This window comes from Apium graveolens, chromosome 2 (assembly GCF_009905375.1).
Source record: "Apium graveolens cultivar Ventura chromosome 2, ASM990537v1, whole genome shotgun sequence".
Taxonomy (NCBI): domain Eukaryota; kingdom Viridiplantae; phylum Streptophyta; class Magnoliopsida; order Apiales; family Apiaceae; genus Apium; species Apium graveolens.
In genome coordinates this window covers 319,867,425-319,885,715 of record NC_133648.1, presented here as the reverse complement: position 1 = coordinate 319,885,715, position 18,291 = coordinate 319,867,425, and the positions used below count along the sequence as shown (strand labels likewise).

The 18,291-nt window shown below is 38.0% G+C and overlaps 2 protein-coding genes across 4 annotated transcripts; both read right to left on the bottom strand.

Annotated features, from left to right (window-relative positions):
- Nucleotides 1-5,965: 5,965 nt before the first annotated feature.
- LOC141709021 (agamous-like MADS-box protein AGL66) lies at nucleotides 5,966-10,979 on the bottom strand. 2 transcript variants are annotated; one of them, XM_074512903.1, is made up of 11 exons: nucleotides 9,122-10,979; nucleotides 8,843-8,896; nucleotides 8,742-8,760; nucleotides 8,587-8,648; nucleotides 8,453-8,480; nucleotides 8,289-8,350; nucleotides 7,661-7,760; nucleotides 7,509-7,559; nucleotides 7,214-7,389; nucleotides 6,947-7,148; nucleotides 5,966-6,348 (listed from the first exon to the last, which is right to left on the bottom strand). In XM_074512903.1, the coding sequence occupies exons 1-11, from the start codon at nucleotides 9,304-9,306 to the stop codon at nucleotides 6,208-6,210; spliced, it is 1,080 nt and encodes a 359-aa protein (XP_074369004.1). In that variant the 5' UTR covers nucleotides 9,307-10,979; the 3' UTR covers nucleotides 5,966-6,207. The 2 variants fall into 2 exon arrangements, with proteins under 2 accessions (XP_074369004.1, XP_074369005.1); XM_074512904.1 differs by having other exon boundaries at nucleotides 6,947-7,127; nucleotides 9,122-10,976.
- A 1,707-nt stretch (nucleotides 10,980-12,686) lies between these two features.
- On the bottom strand, nucleotides 12,687-18,291 carry LOC141709020 (carotene epsilon-monooxygenase, chloroplastic). 2 transcript variants are annotated; one of them, XM_074512901.1, is made up of 9 exons: nucleotides 17,767-18,291; nucleotides 15,930-16,226; nucleotides 15,646-15,843; nucleotides 15,445-15,546; nucleotides 14,549-14,689; nucleotides 14,353-14,460; nucleotides 14,070-14,152; nucleotides 13,761-13,923; nucleotides 12,687-13,071 (listed from the first exon to the last, which is right to left on the bottom strand). In XM_074512901.1, the coding sequence occupies exons 1-9, from the start codon at nucleotides 18,256-18,258 to the stop codon at nucleotides 13,006-13,008; spliced, it is 1,650 nt and encodes a 549-aa protein (XP_074369002.1). In that variant the 5' UTR covers nucleotides 18,259-18,291; the 3' UTR covers nucleotides 12,687-13,005. The 2 variants fall into 2 exon arrangements, with proteins under 2 accessions (XP_074369002.1, XP_074369003.1); XM_074512902.1 differs by having other exon boundaries at nucleotides 15,930-16,236; nucleotides 17,767-17,906.

Below are 18,291 nucleotides of genomic sequence, written 5' to 3'. Positions count from 1 at the left end.
TTATCCGCCCTGCTAAAGAAATTTGGCGATAAGGTTACAGACGTAGGAAAACCTGTTCCCCAGGTTGCAGTTCCAGATCTCTATGTTGCTTATTCTCATACAACCGCATTAACTGTTGAGATTTGATCAGATGTGCCTTCAAGTCATCTAGAATAGCATCACATCCAACCAATTTCTCCTCCAACGAAGCCACCGCAGTGTTGCTTGCTGTGAAGCGAATCAACTATGGAGGTTGTCTGCCATATACAATCTCAAAAGGTGAATGTTTAGTTGAGGCGTGGGTAGACGTATTATACCAATACTCTGCCCCACAGTATCCACTTCACTCATTCTCGAGGTTTGCCATCGATAAAACAACGGAGGTATCCTTCTAAAGTCTTGTTCACCACTTCGGTTTGTCCATCCGACTGGGGGTGGTAGGCTGTGCTACGGTGCAGTTGAGTACCTTGCACCCGAAACAGTTCCTTCCAAAATAAACTCAAGAAAACTCGGTCTCGATTTGAAATAATGGTGCAGGGGCAGCCATGCAATTTGACTATTTATTTGATGAACACCTGAGCAACTGAAGGTGTTGTGAAGGGATGGTTTAACCCGATAAAATGAGCATATTTCGATAAATGATCCACTACCACCAGAACCGTGTCAATCCCCTTCATTTTCGGTAACCCCTCTACAAAATCTAAGGAAATATCCTCCCATATACGATTTGGTATGGGGAGAGGCCGCAAAAATCCCGTTGGCATCAAAGACGAATGCTTTTGCTGTTGACAAGTCATACACTCCCTCACATATTTGGACACCACTTTTCTCATGTCGGCCCAATACCATTCCTTCATTAATCACTGATAAGTTTTGTATTCTCCCGAGTGTCCACCAACAGGAGAATCATGATATTCTCGAAGCAGAATTGTGACCAGTTTAGAGTTGTGTGGCACTACCTGTCTCCCTTTGTATTTCACAATGTCATGAACCTGATCATACCCCTCTAGACAAGGCCTTCATTAATCTTAATCAGTTTTTAGTTGCTGCAGAAATTTTTCCCCTTAATTTGTTTGAGAACCTCTGCCCATTCGATGCCCCTACTAAAATCATTGCCCCCAATTCCTTGTCCTCTCATTCCACCCGCGATAACACATCCGCTGCCTTATTAGTTACCCCTGGTTTATATTTAATTTGAAAATGATACCACATGAGTTTAGTGACCCATCTCTAGTAATCCATCCCCACTTCCCTCTGTTCTAACAAATATTTCAAACTGCGTTGGTTGGTTCGAATGATAATGGGTGCCCGAGTAGGTAAGGACGCCATTTTTGGACTGCCAATACGATGGCCATGAGCTTTTTTCGTAGATGGACTTCAATCTCGCTCTTTGCCCCAAAATATTACTAAAGTAGGCCACATGGTGTTCATTTTGCAGAAGTACGGCTCCCAAGCCAAAACCCGAGGCATCGATTTCCAAAATAAAAGGATTTTTGAAATTAGGCATTGTTAAGACTGGTGCGGACATCAGAGCCCGTTTTATTTTTTCAAAAGCTTGTGTAGCTCAATTATTCCAGGCAAAAGCATCTTTTTCACTTGTTCTGTGAGGGGGCAGGCTAAATTAGCATAGTTTTTGATAAACTTGCTGTAATAGCCCGACAACCTAAGGAAACCATAAAGAGCCTTGATATCTCTGGGCCTGGGCTATTCCATTAGGGCTTGCACCTTGGCAGGATCCACTGCTACCCCTCGTTGTGAGATTATGTGCCCTAAGTAAGCCAGCTTTTTTTCCTAAACTCACACTTCTTACGATTTGCATATAATTGTTGCTGCCTTAACACTTCCAAAATAGTCCCCACGTGTTTCACGTGTTCTTCCTTGCTTGGGCTGTAAACCAAGATGTCGTCGAAGAAGACAAGAACAAAACGACGAAGATAAGGTTTGAATACCTCGTTCATGATGGCTTGGAAGATAGAGGAGGCATTTGTTAAGTCGAACGGCATAACCAAAAACTCGTAATGCCCCTCGTGGGTCCGGAAAGCCGTTTTGGGAATATCTTCAAGTCGGACCCTCACTTGGTGGTAAACCGATTTAAGATCCAATTTAGTAAATATTGAAGCCCCATGGAGTTCATCCAAAAGTTCGTCGATCATGGGTATAGGGAATTTGTTCGGGACTATTACCTTGTTTAAGGCTCGATAATCAACACAGAAATACCACGAGCGGTCTTTTTTTCTTAACAAGAAGAACTGTACTCAAGAAAGGGCTGTATGACAGTTGAATAATTTTAGCAGTGAGCATATCATGAATTAATCTCTCGATCTCATCCTTCTGCGTTTGTGGATACCGATAAGGCCTAACATTTATTGGGTTTGTGCCTTCCTTTATGACAATGTGGTGGTCCTGAGTGCGTGGAGGGGTAGTCACTTAGGAACATCGAACTCACTTTCGAATTGATGTACTATTGGTGACAAAAATGGCGGCACTACACCAGCCTCCGTTTCTTCCTTAATCTGATTTTGGGTCGCTTTCAGGTGATTAAATTCCACTAAATAACCCCCTCCTTCCTTGCGTAAATTTCGCATCATTGCTTTTAAAGTAATCCCGGTGCGTCCCAACGAAGCATCGCCTTTAAGGGTCACCATTTTGTTGCCCATTTTAAATTGCAAAGTCTGTGACTTCCAATTCGTTGACATTGTGCCCAATTTTTCCCACCACTGTAGCCCTAAAATGAGGTCAGAGTTTCCAAGAGCAATGGGTAAAAAATCTTCCACTATGATCATGCCATGTAGTATCAATATCACGGATTTGCATTCGCCTTGACTCTGCACTGTCTCGCTTGTTCCTGAAGAGAACCCAAAACTTTAAGAGTTACTGCAACTCACACCCAATTATTGCACAGCGTGAAGGGCTATAAAATTGTGAGTGGCGCCCGGGTCTATCATGACCACCACCAACACGCCGTTGACCTCCCATTTTAGTTAAAAGTCTTGGGGCTGGTAATTCCTACAACATAGTTGAGAGAGATTTCGGGCTGGAAATCATCCTCCTGCCCAGTTTCGTCCTCCACATGAGAGTCCATTGACCCCATTTCTTCCTCACCAGACCCGTCTTCCTGGGTTAGTAGCACACTCAGTTCCTTCTTTGGCACTTGTGCCCTGCACTCCACTTGTCGTCACACTTAAAACACAACCCCCTCGTCCTTTTATCCTGCAGCTCTTTTTCACTCAGCCTTCGCAACTCTCCCATTGGTTTGGGTGCAACTACAGGACTGCTTCATGTTGATACTCCAAACGCAGCATAATTTAAGTACGATTTAGGTGAGGAGCCTGTACTATTAGGATATGATCGTGCGATAACGCCGTCTGTCCCACCCAGCTACTAGCCTTAGTCGGAGAACTAAACCCCAATTTATTTTCCCCCTTCTGTTTTCCACACCCCGTCTTGTCTTCAACCATATGGGCTAGTTCCATGGCGTGATCCACTGTAACAGGCCCTGATAACCGAACTTCAGCCCGAATATCGTCTCTCAACCCATTCAGAAACTGCCCCAACGATAATTCTTCTGAAACATTATCCTACGGAGCCAACAATTCTATAAATTTAAGGCGATAGTCAGTGACATTACCTCCCTATCGATGAGCTAACCATTGCTCCTGTAATGTGCCAGCAGATTGAGAACGAAATTGGCGTCTTAACAACGATTTGATCTGGTCCCATCTCTTTATCGGTCGCCTCCAGGGTTCTCATTGGAACCAAAGTAGTGTCTGCCCTTCCAAAGCCACCATCGTAGCTTCCACCTTCTCCTCCTCTGTTAAACCATAAAAATCAAAAAATCTCTCTGCCACAAGATCCAACCATCGGGGTTGCTTCCATCAAACAGAGGCATATCCAATTTCTTATGTCGCCATGCATTTTTTCCATTCCCACCAAAACTCGGCCCGCCTCCAGAACACGACCCGCCTCCATACTTGGATCCATTGCCCGGACCCGACCCGGATCCACCTGACCCAACCTTCGGACCTGACCTACCACATCCAACCCTAACTGCCGCTCCGCCGTACTACTCTCTTCTCCAATTACTAACACCTCATCTCGTTGCTCCACAACTCCCTTTTGCTTCGATTTCTCAGATTGAAGGATGGTGAGTGTAGATCTAATATCTGATTGGAAACGAAGCTGATCTTCCTTCATAGATGTGATGAGAGATTCCTGAGTATCCCTAGATCGCGATATGCGACCCTACAATCGAACAACAGTCGCTGAGAGCTTCTCACCCTGTTGTTTTGCAATCTCTTCGAAACTAGTAACGAATCGGTTCACCAAAGACTGCTACATCGCCGCCATGGCTCCTTTCACTGCTGCCGTCACCTCGACGGTAACCATGTCACAAATGGTGGCATGTGTTGTCTCCATATGCTCCTCCAACTTTTCTAACCTCTCTTTATTTGTCGGAATCGTCATTGCTCTAATACCACTTATGCTAAAGACTTGCTGAATTCGATTCATATTTAAATAAAATAGCAGAAATTCCCATAATATATTACAGACTAATGATTTAATATGAATCAATTACAATTACAAGTTAAGATACAACTACAATTGAAGCTGACCAGCATTCGAGAGGTTGGACTCTTCAGACCCAATTACACCCACAATAATTATCTCGATGCCCCAAACCCTAATTACCTTCTCCTTTTATCTTGACACCTGCAAAAGTACTTCCTTGCCCTTATTATTTATCTGTGGAGACTCTATTGCCCTTACCCTTGTTACATATATATGTTATAAACTTGGGGTCCGGCCCCATGTGTGTTGGGCTATAGCATTTTACTGCAAAATTTTCATTATTTGATTTTATTATATATCATTTATTACATTATATTGCAGAAGTAACTGAAAAATATAATCAAATCATACTTTATGATGAATGATTATTTGCTTACATTCAAGTATTTCTTAGATTTCTTAAACATATGCGACTAAATTATTTCTTAGATTTCTTAAACATATGCGATTGTGTGTCGGGGCATATTCGAAATCAGTTTATGGGGCACTAATATATACACCCTCCTAGGGGTGTACACGGATCGGGTTGGGTGGGTTGAGAGAATTTAGCAACTCAACCCAGTTAGTTCGGATTTTCAAAATTTCAACCCAACCCAAACCGTTTAAATTTGTAACCCAAACCAATTTGTATACTTCGGTTTAGTTCGGTTTGGATCGGTTTGATCGGTTTATTAAATATACAAAATTAATATAAAAAATTATAATAAAACATAAGGTTTCAAAATTTAAAACACTTGAAAATAGTTCAAAACAATATTACAATCCTCCATATTGAATAGCCTTAAGCATCTAATTTTCGACATCAAAAGTACTAATAATATTGCTTACACTTTAAATATTGGAATGAATCATTAATGCAAAAAATATAACACTAATCAAACATCTATTGTTGTTACGAAATGAAATATGAACATAGAGGTTATAAGTTACATTTAGAGTTAGAGATATATGGATGTATGTAAATGGCCTAAACATAATTTTGGATTAACTTATTAGCATGTACATATATATTTTAATCGGGTTGGGTTGGATTGGTTTAAAATTATCGAAAACCATATCCAACCCAATTAAATCGGGTTGACATTTTTTCAACCGAACTATATAGCGGGTTGAAAAAAATCGGTTTGGTTTGGCCGAAATAGGGTCAGTTCGGTTTGGATTGGTGGGGTTGGCCAAACCGTGTACTCCCCTACTCCCTCCGTTCCGCTGGATAGTTTACTGTTTACACGTATTTCGAAACTTCAATAAAATATAGTTTCATAATATTTTTTTCTTATTTTTTTTTGAATAAAAATTTAAACATTAAACCTTTTTTCAGATTTTTTTTTAAAAAAAATTATGGATGTATACTTTGAACGAGCATTGAAAAGCGTGCCAAAAATTAACGTAAACAATTCAGTGGGACGAAGGGAGTATATATTATGGAAAATTCATATATATTTATTTAAAAAAGTTAGAAATTTTTTAGGCTCTTAAATATCGGAACCCTAGGCACAAGTTTTGCTCGCCTATATACCGTACCACCGGTGATCGCTAACAACAAAATATTTTACTCAGATACCGAACATTGTAAGGCCTTACAAATGAACATTTTCCAACCTTCAATGTGCATATGTAATGTTTAGTCATTTACTGAATAGAATGTAATATTTAATTCATCTAATTAATCTGGGGTAGCTTTAGCTGGTGCTCATAGCTTGCACTTTCCTCGCTAGATGGGAGTTGTACACTTGGTGAAGCCTCATCAACTGGCTGCTGCTGAATCATGGATGTCATCATTGCATTAGGAAGCAGTTCGTCCTGTCATCAACATGTAAAATCAAAGAGTCATCGAGAACACGTTTTTCCCCTAAAACATAATTTTACGTTTTTCTATTATTAATTTTTTTGAAATTATATGAAAGTGTTCCCGATAATTGAGAAATATAGAGATATTTTCATAAAATATAGTCAGAGTCCCCCTCAAATTTAATTACTGCATCCGTCCTTGCTTATGACGCGTAAGATACGAGAGGTGTTAGATTTTATGCTTCAAATATTATTCATTTAGTTGTATTTTAATTATTAAATGTTTAGTGATAAATTAGTTATTGAAGAAAACTAATATTTTAAGAATGTAGTGGGATTGTAGAGTAAATGATGTGTATCTATTTATTCGTGACTTTTTTCGAGATATTACTTAATGAAAAGTGAACTTATCCCCGGCCATAGATTAATGGGATACACTAGCTACAATTCTTCATTACGGTAGTTTTTACCGGCCGCAATGTTTTATTACGGTTGCGGCTGTTGTATCTCAACCAAATTGGTAATGGATAATTTGGCTAATGAAAATGCAGTGCAAGTTCTCGGCAACAAGAATGTGGCTTTTATGCTAATTTATCCAACATAAGGTTACCTTAACGAGAGAGAAAGATTCATGTGGAGGCAATAGAGCATTGAGGAAATCATGACTTGACTGATGCTGCCATTGTTGAAGACATTCTTCTTCACCTGGATTGTTAATCTGATGCACTCCTACACTTTGCGTCTCCCCATTGTTAGTACTGGTTGATTCATACACTCCAGGCGGAGAATTGCTATAATACGAATGAAAATAGCTATACTTATCGTTATTCAGATACCAAAAATAGACTATAAAGAGCCTGGGGAGAAGAATGTATACCTCAGAGGCGCCATGCATGTTGTGTCTGGAGATACTAAGATATTTTCATGACTGTGTCTGTTAACTCCACTGTTATTATTACAATTCATCTCTTGCCAACAGTTTATTGTGTTGTTTTCGAATGAGCTTGTTCCGTTTTGTGCCTCGAACATTAGTTTCACCGCGGAGTTTATTTGCTGCAGGCCACAAATTGTAATTAACTGATTGTTAGTCATGTGCATGAAGATATGCAGAGCTAGCATAACATGTAGTACATTGTAAGCTTAATCGAAGAGAATGATGTTAGCATTAGTACCTGCAGAGTTGATGGATCATAAGTTGACAGATGGTTACTCAGAAGGTATTTCTGCAAAAAAAAAATCGAAAAACGAGTTATTAAACGAATTAGTACAGTAATTGTGGATACTGATACAAATGAGCTTAGACATCAGTGTACATATGTTCTACCTTACGTTCAGAGACACGCTTCAATGCCTTTGAAATATTTTTTTCACATGTTTCGAGTTCATCCATAGATGTAAATCGAAGGGGATCTGGCTCGAATATCCTTCAAGAACAGTGACAAGACAAAGAGGTTGATTAGCAAGTGTAGTTTAATTGACAGATATATGACATCAGTAATCCCATGCTTGAGTTCCATGTACACAGGGGTGCAATTCGGGCCGAGGGAGCCGAGTATTAATCAGGACGTAATTTGAGCCGAGATTAGTCGAGTTGAGCCGAGCCGACTCGTTTAACTAAACGAGCCTAAACCTCTGCCTGAACTCGTCTCGTTTAATTTCACGAGTCGAGCAGGCTCGTTTACGAGCCGGTTTTAACAAGTCAGACAAGCCGGCTCGTTTAATTTTACACTTAATCGAGTCTAAACCTCTACCCGAACTCGGCTTGTTTAATTTCACGAGTCGAGCCGGCTCGAGTAGTTAAACGAGCCGGAACCTCTGCCCGAACTCGGCTCGTTTAACTAAATGAGCCGAGTCCGAGCCGCACAGCTCGCGACTCGAATTACAGCCCTACATATACATACTTGTGGAGTTGCAGATTATTTTTTGTTATTGTAGAATGAAATTGGTCTAACCTCAGTTGTTCCTCAACCATCATGAGCTGTTGCTGTAAACTGTTAATTTGCTGCTGAAGTTCCTGGTCATAAGTAAATGCAGTTTCAAAGTTTAACAAATAGAGATAACCTCAAAGTTTCGATTTCTAGGTTTTCATTCTAAATCGTTAAGAACTGTTGCTTACCTCTGCATTTGCATTAACGGCAACAGGACTGGTTCCAAAAACAAAAAAGAAAAAAAATTACAAACTTCACTGGTAACCGATCAATGTACTACAAGCAATCAGTTTTATAACGTGGGATCAACGAAGAGACCAACCTGGAGATTTGGGTGGCTATGTCATTTTCGGTCTTTAGTCTGTTGAGGGTGTTAATCAAGTACTGCACAGAGACCGTATAAATTTAGTAAACATTTTCGATTACTTTGTTTGATTAGATATCGCTCAAAAGTAGCACGAGGAGTTGTGTACATACCTCTCTGTGTTGCAGAATGCTGCAGTTGACATAAGAGAAGATATATTAGAAACTGAAACAGATTATCTGAAGTCTGAACTAGAATTGACAGTAAAGCATACCCTCCTCTATCGTGATCCGGGAGACTAACGTATCTGTGAAGTACGTCTTCGATCCTATAACAGACAAACAAATTACAACAATTAAACATGAATCATGATATCATACTATAATCAGAGTTTTCTCTCAACCTTTCTATATCAGTAATGCACTGACACAATTTTTTCGGGTTTCAGCCTGAGTTAGTCTCCTTTACACGACGTGTGTGCTTTGTGCACGTAATGTGCATGAACATTGACGAAGATACTATATATTAAGCGAGAATGAACGAAGAATGTAACCTTCTTTTGCCGGAGAAATGACTTAAACGACCGGAAGGAGAGAACATGAGGAGAGCAATGTCAATATCACAGAGAATGGAGAGCTCATAAGCCTTCTTGATAAGTCCATTTCTGCGTTTCGAGAATGTGACTTGTCTATTGGTAACATTTTCGATTTTCTGAATCAGAAGCTTATTACGGCCCATTTTCGGGCTTTTTCTTCTGCCTATCAGAAAATATGGAACAAGAGGAAAGAAGAACAGAGAATGCTCTGAATGCTGTTTTTATTTAGAAATTTAATTAGTAAAATTGAAATTGAAAATAGTGCTTTTATCAGATTAGTCCAATTGATAGATTTTTGTGGGAATGAAAAAATTAAGGTCTGGTCTGGAGATATTATAGCTGCCTAGAAATGTGGTCAGTGGTACAATTTGAACATTTCACCCTAAAAAGTGCATAATATTGTTATTCAAAACTAATGAACCATTTTAAATCCTCATTTTTCTCTTTCTTTTAACTTTTTTTTGACAAATATGGCTTATAGTCTTACAAATGAGTATCTGTCCTCGTAAATTTCGGGATAAGCGAAGATCGAACCCAGTACCTGGGACGACAGAGGATAAACTCTTTCTTTTAACTTGGGCGGATGCAAGCCAAGCAAATTATGATACTCGGTTAGAAGTGTCCGACATGAATACGTGCCCAAATATCGGACTCGGCAACATTTTGAAAAATATACATGATTTTGACCTAAAATAAGTATCCAAGTCCGAGTGCGCATGTACGAGTGTCTGAGTGTCCGACACAGGTACGAGAAGATAAAATGAAGAGTTCGAGCGACAGCAAAAGCAATGATTGTTACAATTGCATTTTTTCATGTGGCTCCTTCATTTTATCCTTGAAGCCCTCTATTTCGCCAAGCTAATTCACATTACATGCATATGCAGATTGCCAGTACAAACGTAAACAGAGAAGCTAACACAAACACAACTCGAATATATAATTATTCAGACTATCCAGAGTCTGCAGAGTTTGTAACAAATAAGACAGAAACTGAACTTGAATCATACAAACAACACTTATACAGTACTACTACAAAGATAATCTGACTCGCCCTGGAGTGATTCCATCATTCTGTCGAAGAACAAGGAGGAATCGAAAATGCCAAAGGATCGAAGTTGCCCTATCACCGTATCAAGCCTTCCTGATCAGGGAAATGCATGATTGACAGACACTACAACCAACACCACAACCACCACCACCACCACCACCGTCGCCACTACTGCCTGTCGACTCCCTCCGCCGGTGGCAGGAGTGCGCGACAAGCGAACACGCCTCGTCACATCGTGGATGACAAATGGTGGAATTTTTATGAGGAGGTCAAGAAGTAGGTCGTGTTAGTGGTTATATAGGAGGAGGAGGATGCGCAGGGACGGATCTAGTAAGGGATATCGGGGGACACGTGTCAACTCTATATCTGATTTTACATTTTTTCACCATCCTAAAATCTGATTTTACGTTTTTTCATCATTAAGATTTTTGAAATTATATGAAAGCGCCCTCACAAAATTCAAAACCATAATAATGTCTTTGCAGAATTTGCTCAGTATCCCCTAAAAATATATTTCTGGATCCACCCCGATTACGACGCGTGATCACTTTTTGTGAAAGAAAGAAAGTATGAGGAATGAGATGGGGAGAAAAGGAGGCATCTTCCAAGGCATATGCCATTAGCACCTTCACTATTGATCCACATCAGATGCAGACATAGACAACATCTATCATTTCTTTCACTTACATGTGCTACTATTAAACTCTCTCATAATTATACTAGCTTTCTTTAGCTGTCCATAGCATCCATCGTGTCTTTAGTCTGAATATCCCAAGGAAATGTTAAATTCAGAGCACGATTTTAATTTTTAGAGCAAAAGTACTCCGAAAAGATTGAATTATCCTCGCATTAATTTTTATTAGGAATATTGATATATATATCCGGGGAGGGCATTTTAGTCTTTACACATGTCTTTTGCTCTGGAAATTAAAAAGTTGCTCTGGATTTAACATTTTTCTCATCCCGCGATATTTTTGAAAGAAAAATGCTTGGTGTGCAGAATTTGATACAAAATTATGTACAAAATGAAATTGGAATGAGTCTCATGTATTCAAATCAACAACCCCAATTAAAATATCACACATCAATTGTCATGTCGTCATTCTGTACAAATTTAATATATTTTCATGCACAAATTATTACTTCTTGGAAGTAGAAATAAAATGTGCACTTATAGCGATTTAGTGATAGCTTGTCAAAGCCATGTAGAATGTCTAAACCAAATCAAACATACCCGGTAACAATGTCTGGGAGGTATGAAATACGAGACCTTTTCAACACTTGGTAAAAAAAACATTTACCACTAGGTTGCTCCTTAGGGCCAAGTCAATCAAAACTAGGGTTCTAACATTTGAATTGAACTCTATCTAATGTATATAATACCTAACTTGGTTTTCAAGTAGTTGAAGGCTTGCTAGAAAGATTGAAGTGTTGTCATACATGGTAAAATTCCACTCCAGATTGTGTGGGCGCAGGTTGCCAATAAAATCAGTAAAATAAACCTCTATTAGTTTTGTCATAGGGCAACAACTGAATCACTAGCAACAAATTAAAGGTTCTTAATCCACCTTATTTAAATAAAGTTTCCCTAGTTGTGATTAGCTCATTTTCTTCCTAGTAATATTTTAATTTCTTGCCTGGGCTACTCATATAGCTCCTATGGCCATGCAAAGCAAGTTTTTGGCATTATGGCCTTCAAAACCGAATCTGAACCGAAATCGGGAAACCTCTATTAGTTATAAGGCTGAGGAAAAAATCGAATTAAAACCGAATCCGAACTGAAATCGGAAAAAACTGGACAAAACCGATCTGAATAAAACCGGACAAAACCGATCCGAATAGTAACTAGTATATATGCTTGGGAACATACAATATTGCTCTAATTAATAATGATAAAGATACAAAATTAACTTTCTTAAGCAAGCACCTACCATTTTTGTACTATACATGGAAAGCTGACCATATCACACAAAGAAGAGGCACTATATAAAGTTGGGACATGTACTGGAAGATTTCAAAGCATATTATTTGATACCAAGTGCTTTGGTGATCAGATGCTCTGGTATATACTTTACCTTTATCATTTTATCCATTATTGTGAAAACCAAAAGACAGACGAGATCTACGTCTGGGAGAAGGATTCAAATATTGAATCACAGATGTTCTTTTCCGGTACAATAGAAAGGTGTGTGCCCGTGTTCTTCTCCGGTACTATGGAAAGGTGTGTGTGTGCAGTGGCGTATACTAAACCCTTCTACATATGTCCGAGTATATTGTTACCTAGTTGATAGGTAGACTTGATGATGCGTTTTACCAGCATAAGCATAGTAGAAACCAGAAAGCTAGTAATAACAGAATTTCTACAGGTGATATGATAATATGACTATTGTATACAGTATACTTCTTAAGGTTAGCCTACATAGTAATACTTCTTGTTGCTAGTTCTCCGGTGCATCGTCTGGACACTTGGCCAAAAATACAAAATGCATCGTCTGGATATGGTAATGGTTACACAACACATTCAAGTAATCCCGTGTCAGTGTTTATTTAAATAATATAAAAAATGTCTAGACTGTGAACAGGTAATTGACACGAATGATGAATATTTATATATTACTTATAAGGCCAGTTATGTTTCTATCTCTTGAATTGCAAGACTTGCCTTTGTTCTCAGCTGCAAAATGAATGTTGTTTCTCGATATATAAATCAGAAGAATCGGAGCCTCAATGTATCTTCATCACTATTCCACATTCTATACAAACTATTGCCACTTTTATGTACCGAACTGCAAAGTTACCTAGAAACTGAGGAAACAGCTGCTGATTTGATTTGCCGCTTGGACAGTTTCATGTACAATCCCTGCAATCACAGATTGTAAACAGAGATTATATAAGTCCGTAACCCATTTATATACAGGCTTTTCATTGTCAAGGATAAATATGTGGTCTTACGTAGTTTGTAAAACTGCCTACTCAAAAAGGGTACTAAAATTTCTTAAAGGCTAGATCTTCAGAATTGGCAAGCAAGATACTTTCACTAAACATAATTTCAGCCTTTTTCTTGTTCACTACATAGCGGCAATTTCACCACCTTAAGCTGCTATCACCATCTATAAATAAGTATACAGAAAATTGTGTAATGGGCATTATCATCCATGAAAATTGTGTAATAGGCATTATCAACCAAACAGAGCATTTGTATACAAGCTGCGGATAACATTTCTATTATAAAACTAAATCGGTACAAGTTACTTGCTAGCTTAAAAGCTACAAGATTGACACTGACAGTACAACCTGTGGTCCTCTATTTTATGTATTTCAAAGTATGTTGGGAATCTAAGATACACTCCGCTCAATAAAATTTCATTCTCAAGAATACTACATATTTGATCTGCACAAAGGTTTGGTTGTAAGTTAGTACTTTGTGCAAATATAATAGGTAAAACTGTTTGTATCTTTTCTTAATTCAGTTTGTCAGGCTGTTAAGACCTGATTGTTGCGCATGAGTGTGCAGATAAAATTGAAATTATCTATGATTGAGAATATTACATTCGTCGTGTGAATAGTGGCTCCTGTTGTCATGTTGATAACCTGATCTGGAATTAACTCAAAGCTCAAGTGCTGCAGGAATATAGCTAGTGATACAATTGCTTCCAGTAAAGCAAACTGATCACCTACACATTTGCGAGGACCTCCACTGAATGGGATGAATCTGCAAATATATATTGTAATTTGAGCCTCAACTATATAGAACGACAGATATATTTGTAAGCCATATGTATATGGGCCTTTGCTCCAACAGTACATGTACATCTAAAGAATGTCTGTTCGAAATAAGATGAAAAGAAAACTAGATACCTATAATCAGTATTTGATTCATTTGGGACCGGGCCATCTATGTCAAATCTTTCTGGAATGAACTCTTCTGCTTGGTCCCAGACCTGGGATTCACATAAAGATAAATAATTAAAAATAATATGAAACGGCTATATGATAGTACTTGCTTAAGAGGTAATCTAATTTCCCTATGATCAGCGTTTGATACCTAAATTTGCAAATTTGTGCAGAAGGTACAAAACAAAATAATAATAGGATACAATTATACAATGCAATCGTAATAAACAGGAATGCGGACAATTACCTTCGATGAATGATGGATATTATACACCGAAATCATTATGTCTTGACCAGGATTAACTTTGTAGTTGCCAGGAAGTTCATCAGCAACTTGAGCTCTTCGAATGAGAACCTTTGAAATTGACAAGTCCACGACAATGAATGAATTTAAAGAGTTACAGACCAGTTCATTGATATAAAAGGAAAGGGATGGAACCTACAGGAGGATGTGGATAAAGACGCATTGACTCATTTATGCAACGTGTCAGGTACTTAAGATTCTTGATGTCATCATATGTAGGAGGCCTTCCTTGTAAAACTCTATCAACTTCTTCTTGGGCTTTTACTAAAGAGGAAGGGTTCTGGATAAAGGTATAAAGCAGAAAGGGAAAAGAATGAGCTCATTGAATTTCAGTATCTTCTTGAATATACACATAAATACAACAGATTTGCATGTTGATTAGGATTTGAGTATATGTAGTTGACTCCAAGTCATGAAACTGAACTGGAGAATGTATTTTACATAAACCAAGTTCAGAGACAAAGGCTTTATCGCTCCCAAAGTTTGCTCTATATAACTATCTAACAAAGGCTTAAATACTGACTGACCTCCAAAGTAAAACTGTCTGCAGATTTAAACCATTGACATAAAGATTAAAGTAAAGACATTCTAGTTAGCAAAAAAAAAAGGAAAAAAAGTAAAGACATTCTGAGCCCTAGACTTGTCAGTCAGGTAAATTCACCCTTATCACAATTACTTTGGTCTAATAATTATAACTACTGTTGCAAGCTATCACGAATGAATATAAAGAAAGGTCATTTTTTGCCCTTCAAATTGTGATAGCTGTCACAACAGCGATGATTTCCTTGCATAACATCAGAGAAGGGGTTGATTAAACATATGCCAACAGTTCAACCTTTTATGTTAAGCCGAAAGTATCCACACAGTACTACTTTACTGATTCGAACTTGAAATGTAAGTAAGCCAAATACTTGTTCATATATGATACTAACTAAATTCACATTCTATGAGAAATACTTATCAAGTCAACTCCTTTTTGTTTGATTGGTCTCCAACTTGAAATTTTTTCTAAAATTCTAAAAATAGTGATGGTACCTTACTTAAAAGATATGATGTCCATGTCAACACAGAGCCGGTGGTCTCGTGGCCCGCAACTAACATGGACAAAAGGTCATCTCGCAGCTGTGTGCTTGAAACCTAACACACAAGAATCATCTCAGATAAGATATGAGAATTTAAATGTAAGGAATAGACCAGAGAATTTTATGAGGTAATAAAAAAGACGGAAGTGTTTACCTCTTCTCTGCTGGCAAGCAGGAACCGTAAGATGCTTGGATCAGCTTCATTCACATACTCCTCCTCGCTAATCCTTTCACCTTCAGTTTCCACAATCTGCTTGCACTTCTCGATGAGTTCTTCAACGGTTGTTCTGATCACCGTAACTGCTTGCTCAGCTTTAATTTGTCTTGGGATAATCTTACATAATGCTTGAATCTGCAATGACAATGGAGAAAAGAAATTTTCAACGCCAAATGAACAAAAATGCATATCAAATTTTGGATAGTGCAAAACCAACCAACCTTCCAATATGGTAATATGTCAGTTGATCGAGCCTCTGCTTCTTTTAACGCAGTGTAAACTGCTTCAATAACAGGACTATCAGCATTAAGTGAATCAAAGTTGTAGTTGAACACTGATAGACCAATAACATCGAGGGTCAACTGAGAAAATTGTGCCTCCATGTTTACAGCAGAGCCATTTGCTGCCGAAGTTTCAAGCTTTTCCACCAGCCTCTCAGCACATTTGCAGAACACTCGATCAACCATCACTGACAAATACTTTTTGTGAAGGGATGGAACCACAGCCCTGCGCCTGGCCTATCATACACTAGAGTTGTTCATTGTTAAAGATTGTAGATATTTCTGTGTTCAAATTTACTATTTTCATATCCTTTAAATTATATTATTCCTACATCCTGATAGCATATAATAGATAATCATATATACCCTATTTTTTAGTTTTTAAGAGCAACTCCAATTGAGTGCTAGTTCATTCCTTATGTTTAATATAAGATATTGGATCTTAGTAATTTAGAACATTAATCGAACTTTGAGTTCCAACAACGCTCCTTATATTGGTTCCTTATTTAAAATTATATTATTAAAAGTATTTTTCATACAATACATAATAAAGAGAGAAAGAAAGTGCTCTAATATTATATTATTAAATGAAAGTTAGCACTTGCTAAGAAGAAGGGGTAGGTTAGTTATTTATAAGTAATGTAAAAAGGATCTTAGTGAAATAAGAACCCACTAGGATTCTGTTGGAGCCCATTTTTAAGGCTCATTCCTTAAATTACACCTTAGGATAACAAATAGGGAATCTCTTGGAGTTGCTCTAAGCTAGTTTTTTCTGTCAGGGAAGATGTAGTCAATTAAACTATAATTTTAGCCTCTGCATCAGGTAAGGATTGTAAACACTGGTGTGTGCATTTTACTTTGTGACATGTTCTTTATAGTACTATATTTTCTTTGCCTTGTGATTGTATGTAGGCCGAATTTGTCGAACCACATGAAATAACTCATCATTGCAAACATAATAACCTACATTTAAAACAACTAGCTCAAGATCCTTCAACTGGTGAGATTTGTCAATGTAAAACATAAGACCAATTAATTAATTACTCTACATTTTTTCAAAGTATAAAGCCTTACATTTTTCAAGCACTAAAATTAAAGTGTAACACAACATGCTCAATGTAAATATACTTATGATAATATATATCATATAATCTTTTCTACCTTCTGTGAGTTTTATTGGCACCAAGGACAGCAAATTGTTTACAATTTAATCATATCATGAGTTATATTCGTTAAGTAACCAGTCGCACTAAAATCTTAAGGTGTCAGAGGAAGATCCAAACATGAGTCCCTCCCTAAACTGAGCTCTGATACCATGTTAAGTAACCGGTCGCACTAAAATCATGTTAGGTAACCAGTCCCACCAAAACCTCATGGTGTCAGAGGAAGGCTCGAACATGATCTTATACTCTTTTACAATATTACATCTAAAAGCAGTGGCGGATCTAGAACCCTACTTCCCTGGGCACAATGTTACGATTACGAGTCAGTGGTCCAAAATTTTTAAAAAAAATCTAGATCCGCCTCGATATGAATCCGCCCTTGTCTAAAAGTACTCATTATATAACCAAATTCTACCCACTCGATATTTCTAATAATCTCACAACAATTTCCTGTTCCACCTCAATATAAATTATGTTAAGTAACCCGTCGCTCTAAAACATTAAGGTATTAGACAATGACCGCATTAGGATCATATACTATATTCTAACAATTACAAATAAACAAAAAAGACAACACAAATTACAGAAGTAACAACATAAGTAAATAAAATTACCGTCCAAAGAGGGCCTTCAGCAATGGCAAACCCAGAGCCAAACAAGAACTCAGAAACCTCAGCAACAAGGCCTTTAGCATACCTTCCATAATTCCTCAAAACATGTTTAGCAATAGCTGGATCACTAACCACCACAAAGTCTCTAGGCCCAGCAGCAAGCCTATAAATGGGCCCATAAAGATTCATCCACTTAAACAATGGCAAGAAAAGAGCACCACCAAGAAGCTCAGAAACATCATCAAGTTTAGCACTGGCAATGGGGATGTTAGAGTCATCATTTTTAGCTAGAGTTAAAGATTTTGTTAGTGAAGTTAGCCAGTCTGGGCTGACCCATGATGAGCTCTTGTTGGGCTTGTTGGGTGGTGGTTTTTCATTGTTTAGTGAAGATTTTATGGAGAGTGAGTGAGAAAATGGTGAGTGGTGTTTGGAGAAGTTGTGTGGGATAGGAGAGATGGAGAGGAGGGAGAGAGATGAGATAGAATGGGAAAACATGGTTTGGGAGTTTGGTAACACAAATTTTAGTTT